General features: G+C 40.4%; 1 protein-coding gene across 4 annotated transcripts in view; it reads right to left on the reverse strand.

The window, feature by feature from the left end:
- LOC115221492 (amyloid-beta precursor-like protein) overlaps nt 1–20,840 on the reverse strand; it is a 129,172-nt gene that overhangs the window by 13,025 nt on the left and 95,307 nt on the right. For all 4 annotated transcript variants that reach the window (XM_036510649.1, XM_029791687.2, XM_036510650.1 and 1 more), the window contains exons 2-4: nt 11,576–11,743; nt 6,146–6,278; nt 4,890–5,105 (exon numbers count right to left, since the gene is read on the reverse strand). In XM_036510649.1, the coding sequence (XP_036366542.1) occupies nt 4,890–5,105; nt 6,146–6,278; nt 11,576–11,743 (517 nt within the window). The remainder of the gene's footprint in view (nt 1–4,889; nt 5,106–6,145; nt 6,279–11,575; nt 11,744–20,840) is intronic.

Raw genomic sequence — 20,840 nt, forward strand, 5'->3', positions numbered from 1 at the left:
CGGTTTCAGCCAGGTTGGTAACGAAAAAGTTAATATAAGCACATGGATGTTTAAGAAAGGAGCAGAAGCTAGAGGTGTATCAAGGTAGATGGAAACAGAAAGAAGCCTCTATTGTGTGTGTATGTATGTTTATATGCTTGTATGTCTGTCTCGGCGTCATGTGATGGCTATAAACAATCGTTACCATCATACAGGCAGTACCTGTTCCAATCTTCCATGGTAAACATGTCCAACCATGGAAAAGCATCACCTTGCCTGGAAAGAGATGAGGGTTGCTGAAAAGGACATCAGGCCTTAGATAAGGTCACAAGGGAGGACGTCTGCCTCATGCAAACATGAAAAAGTGCATGCTAAAATAACAAGAGACTATACATACATAGATCTGGTTTCAGTTCATGTGGCACGATTACAATTTTTTTAGGGTGTGTAAAGAGGGAAATAACCCTCATCTGCAATTTTGATGAAATTCGAAACAGAGATATTCCAGTTCATTACAGAAAATATAACAGAAAAGTCTAATTCTTCAATTGCATGTAACACGGGCAACGCTGGGTATTTCTGCTAGTATATGTATATATGTCGCCAGACCTCAGTCAAATTGTCCAACCCATGCTAACGACCGCTTTCCATGCTAGACGATTTGACTGAGGTCTGGCGAACCAGATGGCTGCACCAGGCTCCAATGTGATCTGGCAGAGTTTCTACAGCTGGATGCCCTAGAAACTTTTTTCAAGCTAAACGTTTTTAGTACCCACTCACCTGGTTTTCACACCTCAAAACTGTTGAGACAAAAATGTGACATCACTGTCAATGAATTGGTCTCAGGTAAAGACATGCAAAAATGCTCATGCACAGACACACAAACGTGATGGGCCTCTGTCCACCCACCAGTTTCAACCAAGGTACTGGCTAAGACGAGTTTATAGTAAAAGACATTTGCTGAAAGTTGCCACATACTGGGCTGGAACCTGTAGCCATGTGGTTACAGAATTTTCTCACTACACAACCCTACCTGTACCTTTTCAACACACACACACACACACACACACAAAGAACTGAAGAAGGACTCAGAATAATGCAAGAGTGCCTAGAGTTATGTCCTCCTGATGGTGATGGATTTTAGCCATAACATCACACCTACCACTACACCATCACATCTATCGAGTATTTGTTTGGTTTAAAGAGTTCATGTGTGAAAAGTTCAGACATCTGTATAATGAGATTAGATAATTAACCTAGATAATTAACCAGTAATTAACAGATTGTGTGTTGGACTGACGCCATCATCATATTGATGATTCAACTCTGGAAAATCCTACGGCAATACTGCCACAGCAACCCCTACTCTTATGCAACAGTGAACCTTACTGCCGTATAGCGGCAACGAACCCTACTGCTGTACCTGTACAGTGAACCCTGTTGTTATACTGCTGCAATGGGCAATGACCCCTACAGTTACACAATGGCACCGGTTCACTCCGCTTGTATAATAATGATAATAATAATAATAATGGGCTACAGCAAATATTCTGCTCAATACCACAGATTTGCTTGCCAGTTGTTTGACTTTAACCAGTTGAGCATGTCCCTTAGTGGCTAACGATATGTGCATCTCTGATCACGAGCAGAAGTAGTGGGGGAGCATCATAGCCATGTGTTGAGAGGGATTCTTTGGGGTTTGAATAATTCACCTTTGGAAACATGGGTGTTCTTTTAACATCCTTAAACAACCCTTATTCAGGGACCTTTCAAGTGGGATGGGTTACTCGACCTGAAGAAAATTCTAACTGGGCCCCACCTGCAAGGTCATGTGCTGTTTATCTTGATATGAGATCACCATGTCGCGCACATATGGTTGTGATGCATGTGCCTGGTGTACCCTTATCAGACGGGTAGTCATGATGGGTATATTGGGCTTCGTATATTTTACCCCAGTGTCACTTTGATGGCATGCACTGCTCTCTCACTCAATAATAATAATAATAATAATAATGATAAATGCCCTGATGTAGTACCAGGCAGTGGCTCTCATGGCTTCTGATCTTAACTGATTGGAAGTGTTATCATGTACATTGTTTCGTATTGGTAGAAAAGACGTGTTACAGCAAATATTCTGCTCAATACCACAGATTTGGTTGTCGGTTGTTTGACCGTAACCAGTTGAGCATGTCCCTTAGTGGCTGACGATATAAGCATCTCTGATCATGATGGGTAAACTGGGCTTCGTATATTTTACCCCAGCGTCACTTTGATGGCATGCACTGCTTTCTCACTCAATAATAATAATAATAATCATAATATGTAGTACCAGGCAGTGGCTCTTGTGGCTTCTGATCTTAACTGATTGGAAGTGTTATCATGTACATTGTTTTGTCTTGGTATAAAAGATGGGCTACAGCAAATATTCTGCTCAACACCACAGATTTGCTTGTCAGCTGTTTGACCTTAACCATTTGAGCATGTCCCTTAGTGGTTGACGATTACTTCCATGACAACATCAATGACACTGATAGCACAAGAAGAAAACAAGCACTCAGTACCGTGCTGTGAAGTGGTTGGTGCCAGGAAGAGAGCATCCAACCTTGGAAACCATAGCAAAGAATCAGTGGAGCCAGAGGCAGTCCTTGGGCTCATCAGATCCTGTCAAATGTCCCAACTCAGGTCAGTGTGGAACACAGATGTTAGATGAAGATGGTGACAACAACAGAAGCCCTGCTATTCCACCTCATCTAATTTGTACATAAAAAGCACCCACTACACTCTCGGAGTGGTTGGCATTAGGAAGGGCATCCAGCTGTAGAAACATTGCTAGATCAAGATTGGAGCGTGGTGCAACCGCTGGCTCTCCAGACCTCAGTCAAACCATCCAACCCATGCCAGCATAGAAAACGGACGTTAAACGATGATGATGTTAAGCTGTGTTGCTTTTTATCTCCATAAGATGATAATTCACTTGCTCACTCACCTAGCTTGCTTCAGTCATTGGACTATGGCCATGTGGGAGCACTACCTCAAAAGGTTTCAGTGGAACAAATCAACTGCAGCATTGTTTCTTTAAACACAGGTATTTATTCTATTGGCCTCTTTTACAGAAGTGATCCCACGATAAGGGAATAAACAAACCAACACCAGTTGCCAAGCAATGATGGGTGGTTTATAAAAGCACTTACACACACAGACATGTGCATGTGTGTGTGTGTATGTAAAAAAAAAAAATATATATATATATATATGTACATGATGAGTAAGGTATTTGAGGACATACCCTTTTTGGGGTCATTGCTGCATTTTTTTGCTAACTCTGTATAATCTTTGTTTCAGAAAATAATAATGGCAGACCCTCAGCTTACTCAAGAAATGAAGAGGCATGCTGTTATTGTGGTTATAAAGGCTGAGCATAGCGATTTAGAAATATCTCGATTTTTAAAAGCTGCCAGATCTTTCGTCTACAAAGTTTGTACAGAGACTGAAGATGGAAATGTATCACCAATATCAAAGCATAAAAAAACATTCTAAACGCTCTGAAATCATCAGAATACCTGTATTTATCCAGCAAGTTCAACAGACCATTGATTACAATCCCAGAAAGTCCATAAGGTTAATTGCAAAAAATCTTCCTGTGTCAGAAGGAACAGTCAGAAATGTTGTCCACGAAGACATCAGATATAAGCCTTATATGATGAGGATAGGTCAATTTGTTAGAAAAAGAAAATCACTACATCAGATCTAAGAAGTTCTTAAACAAACTGAAAAATCCAGCAGAAGAAGATTTGATTTGGTTTTTCTCAAATGAGAAAAACTTTGACCAAGATCAAAAGATTAACAGAAGAAATGACAGATGGTTATGTGCAGACCTTTCTGAAGTTCCAAGTGTTATGTATACAAAATTTCCTGAAACTGTCATGGTTTTAGGGGTTGTCAGCAATGAAGGACATGTGATGCCTCCCTACTTCTTTCCACAAGGCCTTAGAGTTAACTCTGCCGCCTACATTGAGGTCCTGGAAACAACAGTTAAATTCTGGACAGAGTGTATGCAATGGAAGGCCATATGTGTTTCAGTAAGACTCTGCACTATCACACATGGTTTTAGTAACACAGAAATGGATGGCTGAAAATTTTCATGATCACATAACCCCTAACATTTGGCCTCCTAATTCCCCAGATCTCAATCCATTGGACTATTACATGTGGAGCGTTGTTGAGAGAGGGGTCAATGAACACTCCCATAACACCAAAGATTCTTTGAAAGCTGCCATAGTCAGAGTAATGTCCAAAATGAACCAGGACCACTCGATCCGAGCATGTAGGTGATTTAGATCTCATATAGAAGCAGTTGTTGAAGCTGAAGGTGGCTTTATTCAATAACATTATAGAAAAGAAGGTCTATTTTCAACCCCACAGCAGCATTTTTTTTATCAAATAAAGTTATTATCTGTTATCATAAACATAAATCTGCCATCAAATACCTTACACACCGTGTGTGTGTGTGTAAGCACACACACTCATATATATGTGCATATAAATGTGTGTGTGTGTATGTGTGTATGTATATATATATATATACACATACATACACAAACACACATACACTTACATGCACAGGCATGACGGCATGCACAAATGCAGTCATGGCTGTGGTCACACAGTAGGAATGAACCCAAAACCTTGTGGCTGAAAAGGAAGCTTCTTAACCACACATCCATGTCTGCAACCATTTTAACATTTCTTAGAAGGAAAAGAAAGAAAGAAAGAAAGAAGCCAGGAAATCAAAGAAGGAAAACAAAGAGAACAGCCACTACAACAACAACAACAACTACTACTACTGATACTACTACTACTACTACTACTACTACAACAACAAATATACCACATCTACTAGGACTACCAACCTTTAGGACAGCAAACAAACTCCACACCACTGAAATGTCCGGGTTCTTTGCATGGCCAAAGCATGGCGAAACTTTGTGTGGTCATCTGACGGAGGGCACACTTGCTCATGGCGGTCTTGTTGCATTCGTCAAACTCGTTGCAGACACGAGAATCATGGTAGTGGTCAAAGATGCAGTGTTCTGGCACCAGCAAGGCATCACTTTGGAATGGTCCGACTGGAGAGGAGAAACAAGTCAACATGTTGCAAATTACTTAAATGATGACGATGACGGCGATGATGATAGTTCTGGTGGTGGTGGTGGTGATAGTGGGCATGGGTGTGGCCATACACCTGTTGTTGTTTTTTTTTTTTGTGCCCCAGCATGGCCGTGGCCTTCGGGCTAAAACATTTTTAAGGATTTATATGCCGCAAGAAGTGCTACTAAGCATATTCTTCAGTATGCTAATGATCCTGCTAGCTCATTTCCTTGATGATGATAATAATAATACCAGTTATATACTGGTGTTAGCATAACTGACTGTTCCCTTTAGCCAAAATTCAACACCTGTGTCCATGTTAGAAAGCGTTAATGCAGCAGAGAAATAGCAAGGGAGACAGTTTTTGTTGTTCCCTTTTAACATAATTGCATGGTCTGGAGGAAGGAAGGGCTTTTTATGACCCCCTGCAGACCCTCCAAGACCAGTGACATTGATGGCGTTAACATTATGCTTGAAATGCCACAGTAAGCTGATGTCTGCAGGAGAAAGCAAGCACAGGCAGGGAATTCCTGAGAATTAACCATTCTGGGTGAGAAAGGATGAGCTGCCATGGTTAGTATGGGGCCTTAGGGTTTTTAGGTGGGTGGATGGGTGGGTGGTTGAGTGAGGGTTATACTCAATAGGAGTGATGAAATGAGGTGAGACAACCATCAAAAGGTCCTAGGTCCTGTTCTTTTTGTTGATGTGGTGGTCTGTGCACCTCAACGACCCTGAGAGGCAAGCCAGCAGGGTACATGCTTCTGATCAGGCCTTACATGCTGGAAAAGCCAGACTAATATGGATCACCTCTTCTTAGAGGTAAAAGTGGGGTTTGCACAGGGCCAGCAGCCTTACTTAATGTAAAAAAAAAAAAAAAAAAAAAAAAAGGGCTAAGTTACCGAAGCATTGATGACATTTCAAAATCTAACAAGACCTGGGAGCAAGGCAAGGCGGTGGGTGGGTGGGGAGATGAACATTGCGAAGAGAGCAGAGGAAGCAAGCGCAAAGAAGTACTTACCTAAACAACGGAATGGTCTGACTGTGTGGTTGCCGTGTTTGTGGCAGTGAGTGGCATTAAAACGGCACCAGTTTGGAATGGTCACTTTGTAGCTTGCTTGCAGGACGTTGGTCACTTCATGGTCCGGGTATAACTGAGAGAGAGAGAGAGAGAGAGAGAGAGAGAAAAAAGAGAGATAATATAAATAGATGAATCATTTGAAGTGGACGGTATGTGTGGGGGCAATGTGAGATATTTCAAGGGTTTGAAATGTGAAAAGATTCTGACAATGATGACGGTGATGATGATGATGGTGATGAAGATGATGACGATTACCACAACAAGGATGATGGTGATGATGAGAATTACAACGATGAAAATGATGATAATGATGAAGATCATCATCATCATTGTTTAACATCCGCTTTCCATGATGGCAAGGGTCGGATGATTTGACTGAGGTCTGGCGAACCAGATGGCTGCGCCAGGCTCCAATCTGATCTGGCAGAGTTTCTACAGCTGGATGCCCTTCCTAACGCCAACCACTCCGAGAGTGTAGTGGGTGCTTTTAAAGTGCCTCTGGCACGAGGGCCAGTCTGGCGGGACTGGCAATGACCATGCTCGAAAATGGTGTTTTTTATGTGCCACCTGCACAGGAGTCAGTCCGGCAGCACTGGCAATGACCTCGCTTGAATGTTTTGTTCACGTGCCAGTGAGGCAGAGCTGACAACGATCATGCTCAAATGGTGCTCTTTACGTGCCAGACAGCTGCTCTGGCAGTGATCCCGCTTGGATGGAGCTGTTAGTGCTCCACTGGCACGGGTGCCATGGTGCCAAGATGACAATGAAGATGATTTGTAGTGAATAAGAACGAAAGAATAAATAAAATGTGTGAAAGCTCCAAAAATAAAGGACAGATTTTTAGCTTTGCTTTCATGGAATCAAACAGAATACAGGAGGATTCCATTCCCCACCCCCACCAGGCAGTCTGTATAGGACACCATTCTCTCATCATCATCATAATCATCGTCATATATAAAGAGGTACCGGATCATTTGAGAATGTTCCGTAATTACATAACGGCTGAGCTCCATCAGTGTAACGGAGAATACAGTGTTACATTACAGAGATAAGAGTGGTGTAAGATATAAGCCTCATCCGCAACAGGACATCGAAATCTAATTAAGGTAACACAAGTAACATTAACCAGGTGATCTCTCTCTCTCTCTCTGGCTAATAGCAAATCACATGGTAAATGTAGCTAATGGAAGAATATGGTTTTATAGCACCAACACAACAGACAGAATAAGGGTGGGGTGTGTGCATGATATCTATCTATATATATATATATATATATATATATATATATATATACACCGGAGTAAACACATAAATGTGAAACAAGGTGGAAAAAAGAGTACTCAAATACCAGTGGTGAGTAATATGCTTTATTTAAAGCAGCAGAAAATTCAATGAAACCTGTTACTCTGAGTTTCACGTTGCCATTCGTGGACGAACGGCAATGTGAAACTCAGAGTAACAGGTTTTGTTGAATTTTCTGCTGCTTTAAATAAAGTATATATATATGAATTTTTTGTGTAATGAGATAAAAAAAACCAAGGCTGTATAGATATTAGAGCATTTATAGATAGGTCTTACAGCTGTTTCTAGGATATTAATTAATAATATCCCTTCATCAGAGACGGTGTGAGAGGATAATTAAGTCATAGTTAGTTTCAATGTGATACAAAATAGAGAGTGAGGTGGAGGAAAGAAAATAGTTGTAAGATACGTATGGTATGTAAGATATGTAATACATGTATCACATTGAAACTAACTATGACTTAATTTTTCCTCTCACACTATCTCCGATGAAGGGATATTATTAATTAATATCCTAGAAACAGCTGTAAGACCTATCTATAAATGCTCTAATATCTATACAACCTTGGTTTTTTATCTCATTACGCAAAATATTTTTATACACATGCTGACATAGAACCAACGTTGAAACCTTTATTCGCAATATTACCGAATCTGGAACTTAACTATGGTCTGTCTATAGCACTTATTCAGCATTACCTGACACCTTTGGGTCTCAATGACACCATTATGCTAGGATAGGGCACCAATCTATTATAGGTAATATTACGCTAATTATCTCCTGTCTGTTTCCTACATGACAGCTCTGGAGAATTGAGACAAATGTAGATAATGAAATTTGAATCATCTATCGGATCAATCGTTGATCAATATAGACAGACACATACATATGCATGTATAGGTAGATCAATAGACGCACAGACAGACATAACTATTCATTAACAGAGGCTGCTGTTGTTGTTGTTGATGCTCACACAGATTATTTCAATGTCAAGAACATCATCAGATTTTGTTTGGTTGATAAAATAACCTTTGCTAGCTTTACTGACTTAACGACTTATTTACTTACCTGAGCACCTGCCCACTCCTACCTGCACACACACACACACACACACACACACATACAAAACTAATAGCAAATGATTTAGACATTTAGGCCCATGTGCATGTATCTATTTCACAAATTCATTAACACACACTCCCACCCACAGTCATCATCATTCTAATGTCCCCTTTTCAAAGTTTCCACGGGTCAGATGATGCTTTTACAGGCAGGTTTTCTACAGCCTGGATGCCCTTCCTGTCACCAACCCTCGCAACCCCCCACCCCATAGCCAAGCATTTTTTTTTTTGCAGAATATTAGAAATGAACGACGTTCATTCACAAGTCATGTGATGCCAAAACAAGGAGAGGCAAACACACATACGATTAGCTTCTTATCAGTTTTAATCTACCAAACTCATGTACAGGGCCCTTTTATAGTAGAAGGCACTTGGCCAGGGTGCCATGCAGTGGTAATGAACCAGAAACCAAACAATAGAAAAGCAATCTTCTTAACCACACAACCACACCTGTACCTACAGGTGTGTGTGTGTCATCATCATTTAACGTCCTCTTTCCATGCTGGCATGGGTTGGATGGTTTGACTGAGGACAGGCAAGCCAGGAGGCTGCACCAGGCCCCAATCTGATAAGGTTTCTACAGCTTGATGCCCTTCCTAACATCAACCATTCCAAGAGTGTAGTGGGTACTAATTACGTGCCACCAGCACAGGGGCCAGTCAGGCGGCACTGGCATCAACTACACTCAAATGGTGCTTTTTACAGAGAGAGGGTGGGGTCTGTCACAACCCTACAGGCTATTTAGGCATGACCGTATCCTGGTTCTAATACTAATCCCTGAATGGTACACCTCCGGGTTTGCCACTGGTTCATGTTTGGTTGAGTGGATTGAGGCAACATGAAATGAAGTGCTTTGCTCAAGAACACGGTGCACTTCCCAGACCCGGAATTGTACCCAGTAGCAGATAAAGGGCTATTTTCCTTAATATATCACAACTATGGTCAGTAGTCCACTAAACCACTGAACAACTTTGTGGCATATTCCAAGATGAACTTTACCCTTCATCTCTTTGGGGGAGGGGTCAATAAAATAACAGCCAGTACTGTGTTCAAATCCATGCTCTGTTTGTGAAGTCAGATCTGGAGAGGGATGAATGCTACCACATCTAAATATACTCAAGACATGCTATATGCATCGGATCGTCAAGAGATGGAAGTTCAAGCAATGAAGGAATGACATAAATTGCAGGTTCGTTAAAAAGTAATCAATATTACAAAGTTCAATCACAAATAATAGCTGTTGCTATGACAACCATCTGTCATCTCTGGTCAGTTCCCATTAGGCCACCAGGGTAGCTGGCTGAATCAATATGCAGGATTCACCTGTGGTAAGAAGCGTGCTTCCCAAATGCATGGCTCTGGGTTCAGTCCTACTGCGTGGCACCTTGAGCAACTATCTTCTACTACAGAAGACAAAAGGCTTGTAAGTGGATTTGGTGGACGGAAACAGAAAGAAGCCTGTCATATATGTGTGTATTTGTGTATCTGTTTGTCCCCCCCCCCACCAATGCTTGACAACTGATGTTGGTGTGTTTAAATCCCCATAACTTAGTGGTTCAGGAAAAGCGACCGATAGAATAAGTTCTGGGTTTGATTTGACTAAAGGCGGTGCTCCAGCATGGCTGCAGTCGAAGGACTGAAACAAGGAAAAGGAATATAAAAGATTATATGCAGCTTCCATGTAGAAGGGCATGCTGTACTACACTGTCTGGTAGGGCACCCAAGGGAGTGGCAGAATGTAGAAAGGAGAAGTTTCCCCTTCCATCTATAGGCTGGGGTGGCACCTTGGGCAAATGCTAGCAACCCCTCTGCCTCCCATGTCAGGGATATGGTAAAGATGTCATCAGCTGACAAGATGGAGGAGTCCAACACTGATGGCTAGAACGTTATTGCAGCCAAGATCTGTACCTATTTCTTTACTACCTACAAGGGGCTAAACACAGAGGGGACAAACAAGGATAGACAAACGGATTAAGTCGATTATATCGAACCCAGTGCGTAACTGGTACTTATTTAATCGACGATCAAAGGATGAAAAGCAAAGTCGACCTCGGCGGTATTAGATCTTAGAACAAAGACAGACGAAATACCTATTTCTTTACTACCCACAAGGGGCTAAACATAGAGGGGACAAACAAGGAGAGACAAATGGATTAAGTCGATTATATCGATGCCAGTGCGTAACTGGTACTTTATTTATCGACCCCGAAAGGATGAAAGGCAAAGTCGACCTCGGTAGAATTTGAACCACCTTAATAATAATAATAATTATTATTATTATTTTAAAGTTAAAGAAGCGATTTTTTAAATTCTCAAACGCAGGATAATGCTAATAATATAGCCTGAACAGGATAAACTAGCCATATTTTGCAGAAAAAAGTGTTGGTGGTCAGCGTTTTTTTTTTAATCATTTTTTTTTTTGGCCACAAGGCGCAGGAGTGGCTGTGTGGTAAGTAGCTTGCTAACCAACCACATGGTTCCGGGTTCAGTCCCACTGCGTGGCATCTTGGGCAAGTGTCTTCTGCTATAGCCCCGGGCCGACTAATGCCTTGTGAGTGGATTTGGTAGACGGAAACTGAAAGAAGCCTGTCGTATATATGTATATATATATGTATGTGTGTGTGTTTGTGTGTCTGTGTTTGTCCCCCTAGCATTGCTTGACAACCGATGCTGGTGTGTTTACGTCCCCGTCACTTAGCGGTTCGGCAAAAGAGACCGATAGAATAAGTACTGGGCTTACAAAGAATAAGTCCCGGGGTCGATTTGCTCGACTAAAGACGGTGCTCCAGCATGGCCGCAGTCAAATGACTGAAACAAGTAAAAGAGAGTAAAGAGTAAGGGCTGCTAAAAAAAAAAGCCCATTTAGGACAACACAAAAGACCGTAAGGGTTAATGTAGAAATGTGTAAACAACGATAACGATGGTAATATTGTTTGGAATACTCACAGTTTTACAATACGAAAGTATTTGAACAGGACTGCTAAGACAGCTTTTGCTGTCGTCAGTGTCAGCTTGCCAGCCATTTGGTGTTCGGTGCATGGCAGGTTTGTTGCAGAGGAAGGCCACCATCGGCTCAAATTTTCTGGCATTCATGTCCATGTTGACAACCACAGCCTGTAAAATAAAGAAGATAAGGGGTTAAGAAACTTAGGTATTAAAACAAGGAACAGTATCATATAATAAATTCCTTTAAAAAAATCTTATTCCAAATACTGTAAAATTTCTACATCAGATGCTATAGGAAGACACTCAGACACTTGGAAGGAATCTGTACCTATTTCTTTACTACCCACAAGGGGCTAAACACAGAGGGGACAAACAAGGATAGACAAACAGATTAAGTCGATTATATCGACCCCAGTACGTAACTGGTACTTAATTTATCAATCCCGAAAGGATTCCTTCCAATTTTTGGTGTAAGACCTGCAATTTTGAGGGGAAGGGATAGTGAATTACAATGCCCCCAGGGTTCAACTGGTACTTATTTGCAAAGAAGAAAGGCCAAGTTGAACTTGGTGAGATTTGAACTCAAAACATTAAGTGTCAGGAGATATGCTGCTAATGATTCAGCCAGCTCATTGCTTTATATTCAACACATTTATGATAAACTAGCAGTATCGCCCGGTGTTGCTCGGGTTTGTAAGGGAAATAACTATATAAGCATTTTTAGAGTTACTTCCCTTATATAACCCGAGCAAAAATCATTAAAAATGGAAAAAAATGATGGTAAATTTTTTTTAAATCGTAGACACATCGTAGACGCGCGCTAATACCCAGAAGGGCTCGATATGAATGACGACTATAAGATACCCACTTTTGGTTAAACTGCACCGCAAAATGTGGGAGTAGTTAGGAATCTAAATCGGAGGAGACAGAGTCTCACACACACAACTTCAATTTTATATATAAAGATTACTTTAATTGCCAAAAAGCAATGAAACACTAAAATATAGCACACACACACACAAACAATTACTCTCAGGAGACTAATTGTTTCTCCCCTTAACAATATAAAACCCAGTGCCCATGAAATCCTTCAGAGTTTTGAAAATATTTACATATTTACATTTTTTATTGGCAAAAATATTTTTTATAACATTTGGGATAAAAAATTATGCATTTCCAATTTCGAAGAGGGGGGCAAAGAGAACTTTGGGGAGGGGGTGAGAAATATAGTGCTCTTAACCCTTTCGTTACTGTATTTATTTTAAGATGCTCTGTGTTTCTTTCAATTACTTAGAATTTAGTAAAATAACTTAGCTATCATTAAGCAAGTCTTAGGAACATAAATTGTGACTAAGGTTTGGTGGAAGATTTTAATTCAGAACTTATGAAAACAAGACATTTGTACAACAGAGTCAGAGGTGGGTTTCAACCAGGTTGGTGTCAAAAGGATTAAGAATCGTTTCTCTATTATATATATTTTAACCCCTTTGTTATTGTATTTCTGTTGAGATGCTCTGAGTTTCTTTCTATTAATTTAAATATAACAAAGAATTTAGTAAAACAACTTAGTTATCATTAAGCTAGTGTTAGGAAAATAAATTGTGACTAAGGTTTGGTGGAAGATTTTAATTCAAAACTTATGAAAACAAGACATTTGTACTACAGAGCCAGAAGGGGGCTTCAGGTGGGTTGGTAACAAAAGGGTTAAAACAAACTAATGAATGGTTATACAAGTTCCCTTATTGCAGCTTGTAGATTCATATGGTCCCAACTTTTAAACAGTACATATACTTTTACAGAAAAGGAAATGTGATTGTTGGTATATGGCTAGGGGATTAGGGTGTTGCATTCATGATCTAAGGTCCTGGTTTCTATTCCAGGAGTAGGCGGTGCAGAATTTTCCTGAGCAGAACACTTCATTTCTTGTTGCTGCATTTCACTCAACCATAGATGAATGATCTTGTTAGAGACTGACAGCCTATCCAGGGGGAAATATTCTGATCTCGAATGCCATGGAAACCAAGTAACCAAGCACAATGAGTTCTAGGACTCGAGACACTAACATCCAGGGGTTGACGACAATGAAATAAATATGGTTGCTACATTGAACAGGTAGTCAAGTGAAACATAGAAACAATTGCTGTTCTGTATGGGGGTCCAGTAAGGTAGTTTCATTGAGGGCACGGAGGGACTTGGACAAACTTTTGTTTTTACTTCATCAGCAAATGGCTTTGTTTTATACGATGGGTGATGATAAAAGTAAGATTTTGGATGATTGGGGTTCTTCATTTGCCATTGCGTTAGGTTCTTTTCTTCTTTTGTTAGTTTGTCATGTGACTGTGGCCATGCTGGAGCACCACGTTTTAGTCGAACAAATCGAATCCAGGACTTATTCTTTGTAAGCCAAGTACTTATTCTATTGGTCCCTTTTTGCCAAACCACTAAGTTATGGGGGGACGTAAACACACCAGCATCGGATGTCAAGCGATGTTGTGTGTGTGTGTGTGTGGGGGGGGAACAAGCACAGACACACACATACGACGGGCTTCTTTCAGTTTCTATCTACCAAATCCACTTGCAAGTCTTCGGTCGGCCCGAGGCTATAGTAGAAAACACTTGCCCGAGGTGCCACGCATCAGGACAGGACTGAACCTGGAACCATGTGGTTAGTAATCAAGCTACATACCACACAGCCACTCCTGCGCCTAGGTGTTAACCTTTTGGCATCTAAACTAGGAATTTCTGGCCCAAAATATTCTGTTTTAAGTTTAATCAAGTCAGATCTAGCCTCTCACACCTGTCATGCAATGTTATTATAAAAATAATCCATCGTTAAAATTTCAAAGCAATGAGATTAATTAAATAATTAAATTCAAAACGATGTGAATAATTGAACATTACATTTGAAAGCGTGATCTGGATGCTAAAGGGTTAATACCAGATCAGCCCTGATTAAGCAACCCTATAAGAGGATCCAGCCATGACCATTCCTTCTCATCCCATCTTTATTTTTATTTTATTTCATTTTTTTGATAGATAGAACAAAAGTGCAAAACAGAAGCCAATTTCATTGTTGTTGTTGCTGTATTAGTAGTGGCTACAGTACATCAGTGGTAATCATAACAAAGATGGTGGAGGTGGTAGCGGCGAAGCTGGATGAAGACATCAAACGCTGTACATAATCTTGTCCAAGAAATTTACTACTAAGTTGATTAGCAAAAGTTCTGACCTATCCTCCTTCTATGAAAGTACCAGCTTAATCTCATCGCACATCTCCAATCCTCCGACCTCTATGTCAGGCAGATGGCTTGATGTAGCTTCATCAACACCACCATGACCACCACCACCAACAACAACAACAATAACAACAACATCAGTTCAATGTCATTATAGCAAAAACTTCCCTACAGCAGTCTTGATCTTTTAAGAAATAATCAATATGTAGTAGTAGTGGTGGTAGTAACAGTAATAGTAGTAGTTTTGATGGTGGGAGTGATGGAGCTAGTGGTGGTGGTGGTCATGGCGGAGGCAGTGGTGAGGCTGGGGTTTGGTTGGGTTGAAATCTACACGAGTTTCTATAAATGCTGCGACATTTCATGAGAAAGTGTTTGCAGAGTTAAAAGCAGCGCTTGGTAAATACCAGGAGATTAAGCGAGGTTGATAACAACAGAAAGAGGAGGGTTGGTCACTAAGGCAACGGAGAGGATTAGAGAGTAAGGATTGGCAATTGGCAATAAAGAGGGTTAGAGAGTAAAACTGATGATGACGATGATGATGGAAGTGGTGGTGGTGGTGGTGGTGATAGTTGTGACAAAGACAATTGTTGTGATGGTATGACAGTGGTGGTGATGGTGGTAGTGATGGTGGTGGTGGTGATGGTGGTGATGGTGGTGGTGATGGTGGTGATGGTGGTGATGGTGGTGGTGATGGTGGTGGTGGTGATGGTGATGGTGGTGGTGGTGGTGATGGTGGTGGTGATGGTATTGGGTGAATAACAAACAACAATTGTTGTCTCTGCCAACTGTAACCCCTTTAAGGGATACTCGTCCCTACAACCCGCTCCCCACAAATGTGGCAAACTATGGTGCCTCAAGAGTTAAACACCTCATGCGCAAATGTATACATTGACAGATACAAGCATGGCTGTGTGGTAATAATGCTGCACCTCGGCCACGTGGCTTCGGGTTCAATCCCACTGTGTGGTACCTTGAGTGTCTTCTACTATAGCCCCAGGCTGACCAATGCCTTGTGGGTGGATTTGACAGACAGATACTAAAAGAAGATCACTGAGTGTGTGTGTGTGTGTCCCACCAGTGCCTGACAACCAGTCTTGGTTTGTTTATGTCTCCATAACTTAGCAGTTCAGCAAAAGAAACAGATAGAATAAGTCCTAGATTTAAGGAAACCCCCCAAAAAATAAGTACTGGGAACGATTTTTTCAACCAAAATTCTTCAAAGCAGTGCTCCAGCATGGCTACAGTCTAATGACTGAAACAAGTAAAATATAACAATATCTGTCTGTCCGTCCATATATCGACAGAAGCATGGCTTGGCAGTTTAGAAGTTTGCTCCCTAATCAAATTGTCATGGGTTCAATATCAGAGTATGGACCTTAAACAAGTACCTTATATATACCACAGCCCTAGAGCCAACCTAAATTTGTGACTGGATTCGGTAGACAGAAACTGAAAGAAGCCTGCTCTGTATATATATATATAATCAAACGAATAAAAATGTGTGTTTATATTCCTTTGAATACACCAAGGAATACACGACTTGTCAGACACCCTAGAGTATACCAACAACATACTATTCAATGTAACACATAACGTGAACAAACCCCTTAGGCCCTAAATACTCACAGGATTGGTTTTCTCTGCATACAAAACTGAGATGTCCTACTCAATGTCTCAATTACAACCAACCACTGGCTGGAATTACAGGCATTGCTCAACTCTACCTGGTGCATACCTGTCAAGTACCTGATTCTATCGGAATCCACATTTTAATTCTTATATATACTAGCAGTATCGCCCGGTGTTGCTCGAGTTTGTTTCGACCCTTTAGAATTGGAATTTTTGAAAAGTAAAAATTTTGCATTATGTAGCTTGTTATTCTCTTTAAGTGAACTTTTTTCTGGTTGAAATACACCGAAAAATGGCGACACAGCAGTCAAAAGATCATAAAAAATAGGGATTTTCATAGAAAAAAAAGCACCTTTTTGATGTAAATAATTTTTAGTGTTAACATGGTCCGATTTGAATTTTTTCTTCTACGGAATGAAGAGCAAGCCTTCTTCTATCATACTCTCAATTTTGGTCAACTTGCACCACAGGGTCTCAGAGGAGATAGTGTTAGTTGAAGGCTACCAAACCTGCCATACACAGACAACTTCAGCTTTATAGAGAGAGAGAAGAGATATCAACCATCATCATATATATATATATTAGTGACCGAAAGAGGTTTGATTGAAGAGCATGTCGGGTAAGTGCAACCCAGAAAATGGCCCTCGAGCCACTTATGTATTTACACTCATTATTGGCTGTAAAATTAAATAAGTGTGCATGGAGAGCTGGCCTGGGGCTAAATTATGGCACACACAAATACATCATCACCACAACCATCACCAGCAGGATGATATATTTCATATTAAATTTTTAGGGAATGAATCTTGAATGTAAACAGAAACCAAAGTGTGTGGTTGGGGGGAGAGGGAAATGTCTGGTGAATTAATTTATATGGTGATGACAAATGCTAAACTGAATGCAAATGTGTCAACCTGTTGAAATACTTTGGCAGAAAGTTGTTTGGTAAGGAGTTGTGCGTGAGAGGAGAGGAAGCGTGAGAGGAGAGGAAACTGGGGGGACTAGAAAAACTGCCAAACTATGCAAGCATTTGTGTTTGTTTTACCAGATTTTGTAAATAGCAGAAATGACAAATCTAGAGGCCAGACAGATGGTTTAGTAAAATATATGGGTTTGTTTGAGAAAGAAAATTAATATAAAGGGGGGGAAATTGATGTAGATAAAACCATGTGGCGGTGGTGAAGATGTTTTGCTTTGCAACTATGCACGGGGTGGGTGGGTGGGTTTAATTTGAATCCCCCAAGGTATTACAGCTTCAAGATTTCAATATGATTGTTTAATTTAAGGATGACCTTGTAGGTAAAGTGTGAAAGGGCAAAATCTAACTGGCTTAAAAGCCAAAGGGTTACAACTGACCTTTAGTTAGTTTTTTTAATGAGTATTTCCCTAGTCTTTGTCTTCCTGTACGTAACCATAATGCAATGGAACCACATGTTGTACTGTGTATGTGAACACACATGAGAAATACATGTTTCATTTTGGTTTCCCAACCAGGTGTTTGGTAAGGAGTTGTGCGTGAGAGGAGCCAAACTAGATACGAAGCGACACCAACAGAATAGCATTGTGAGCAAAACCAGGGTTCTTTCAATCCGTTCAATTGATGACGCATATCTTCATCATCATTTAACATCCGTTTTCTATGTTAGGATGGGTTGGATGGTCCGACCAGGGTCTGGGACCCAGGAGGCTGCACCAGGTTCCAGTCTGATCTGGCAGTGTTTCTACAGCTGGATGCCCTTCCTAATGCCAACCACACTGCGAGTGTAGTGGCTGCTTTTTACGTTCCAGGCAAGGCTGGCAACGGCCACGATCGGTTGGTGCTTTTTACGTGCCACCGGCATGGAAGCCAGTCAAGGCCAGTCAGTCATCAGTCACGTTCGGATGGTGCTTTTTACGTGCCGTACACAAAGCAATTAATATCATTTCCATCCAAAAGTCTCCATTGACAATCTCGATCTCTTGGCTTTGACAATACAGCAACATTGTTTTTTAAAAAAAATATATCTAATCAAAAATGAACACCTTGCTTTACAGGTGCTTTGCTTTCTGTCTACTGTACTTTGATTTTTCAATCATACAGACACAAATATCTAAAGAGGGAAAAGTGAAAGAAAATGATTTGTGTGCATTCTAGCACTAACATGCGATCTTAAAGATAGCATGTTGGGGGCTAGAATACACACTCATAATATCCAAGGCATTTGCAGGCTGCTTCACACTGAGTGATCAACATAGTTGATGCTTCGCTAAAAATACACAAACCATGAATATTGCACACGACAAAAATTAAATACATTCTAGTCACAAAATGGATAAGTTATGAAAAAAACCCAGGAAACAGAACATAACATGTATCACACTTGACTTCAAAATTACAGCTAGAATATATTGCAATAACACCAGAATGAAAACCCACCTCCTGAGTAAGAAACCACAGACTAGCAAACCACAAAACCTTCTTCAAACAACCATTTTAATATACAAATGTTAATGTAAACATGAAACTTCGCAACTCAAAACTCTTACATTGGACACACATGTAGGACACTTTCTTGTCAGTTGACTATGCATTTACAACAAGAAGCTATTGCAGCCAAGATCTGTACCTATTTCTTTACTACCCACAAGGGGCTAAACACAAAGGGGACAAACAAGGACAGACAAATGGATTAAGTCGATTACATCGACCCCGAAAGGATGAAAGGCAAAGTCGACCTCAGCGGAATTTGAACTCAGAACGTAACGGCAGACAAAATATGGCTACGCATTTCGCCCGGTATGCTAACGTTTCAGCCAGCTCGCCACCAATCGAACTAAATTGAAAAGCCTTAGTTGACAGCACTAAACTTTTATATAGAATCCCAGAAAACAATAAAAATAACTGTGGAAGCTTTCTATTAGTAAAACATAAACCAAAAAGAATCAGTTACATCACATAAAATGAATTATTAAATCTAAGTTCTCAACTGTTTGTCTTTAATCTGCTGTTGAGTTTTGTCAATTACAAAAGCATTCCCACAATCCTTTGCCACCTACAGTAAATCATGTGAGCACCACTCTTATCATTACTATCAATTCATTCATTCTGATGACGAGACCAAGGAAGCCTCATCATCAGAATGAAATATATGAAAAATATAATGAAAAAAATACATGGGGGTTATTGCCAAAAGTTGCTGATCCCTGTTTTGTTGTTCAATTATTTCTGGAAATAATGAAGAATTTACTAATGACTTAATCACTATTAATGAGGTATTTGGAATATAACATTAAATTTTTAAAGTTTAATTAGGAACCCTTTGAACATGAAATTTGCATCATTGAAGCAGGAAGCAGTTTCATATGGGTTGGTCACAAAAGGGTTGGAGTGACAAGGCTAAAATGGTCAGAGCTATTAGTGCACTTCTACCCTATATCAGAAATTCACATTAGTAACTATAATACTAATTCTGGTAAAGGCATGGCTTTGGTTCAGAAATTCGCTTAGCAGCCCTCTGGTTCTGAGTTTAAAACCACTTTGTGGCACCTTGGGTATGTGTAGGCCTTCTATAGCTTCAAGCCAACCAACAAATTAGGTGAAAAGAAATAGTACAGAAGCTAGTGTGTGTGTGGCTGTGAATTTGTGTGTTTGTACGTGTGTGTTTTTGCGTATGCATATGTTTGTATGTGTGTGTGTGTGCATTCACATTAGCACCAATTAGGCAATGGTGACATTCGTTAAAAGTGGCGAGCTGGCAGAAACGTTAGCACGCCGGGTGAAATGCTTAGCAGTATTTCATCTGCCGAGGTCAACTTTGCCTTTCATCCTTTCGGGATGAACTCACAACGTAGAGGCAGACGCAGGTAGTGAACACATTGAGCTTGGTGGCACTTCTGACTCTTTATGTTCTGTGTTCAAGTCCTGCTGAGGTGAGCTTTAACTTTTATCCTTTCAATACCGATCAAACAATCGGGTGGATTAATCAGCTGACCCCAACCTCCTGAAATTTCTGGCCTTGTGCCAAAATTTAAAACCCCTATTATTGTTGTTGCTGTTATTGTTATGATGTCTTTTTGTTTTAGATTTGTTTGTATTTAAAGGTTCCTCAACGGAATTAACAGGAAGCCTGGAGCCATTGGTCCGTGGGATCACAGTCAGCATCAAGTATTGAGGGGCCTCAGCTGGGTTGGCTCTAATAACCCAGAGAAAACAAATATGTTTCATATCTCAATGTTCAATTAAGAGTCTTTTATTATTATCATCATTATTATAATAATAATTATAATAATCATAATTGTAATAATGATGTACGCGACACTGGAAGTGGCAACCAGCTGAATGACAGCTCATTACACACCCAAACTACTAAAAGACTCCCAACATCACACCACACTTATTAACCTACATACCAATATTATTA

The sequence above is a fragment of the Octopus sinensis genome, linkage group LG18 (genome assembly GCF_006345805.1).
Source record: "Octopus sinensis linkage group LG18, ASM634580v1, whole genome shotgun sequence".
NCBI lineage: Eukaryota > Metazoa > Mollusca > Cephalopoda > Octopoda > Octopodidae > Octopus > Octopus sinensis.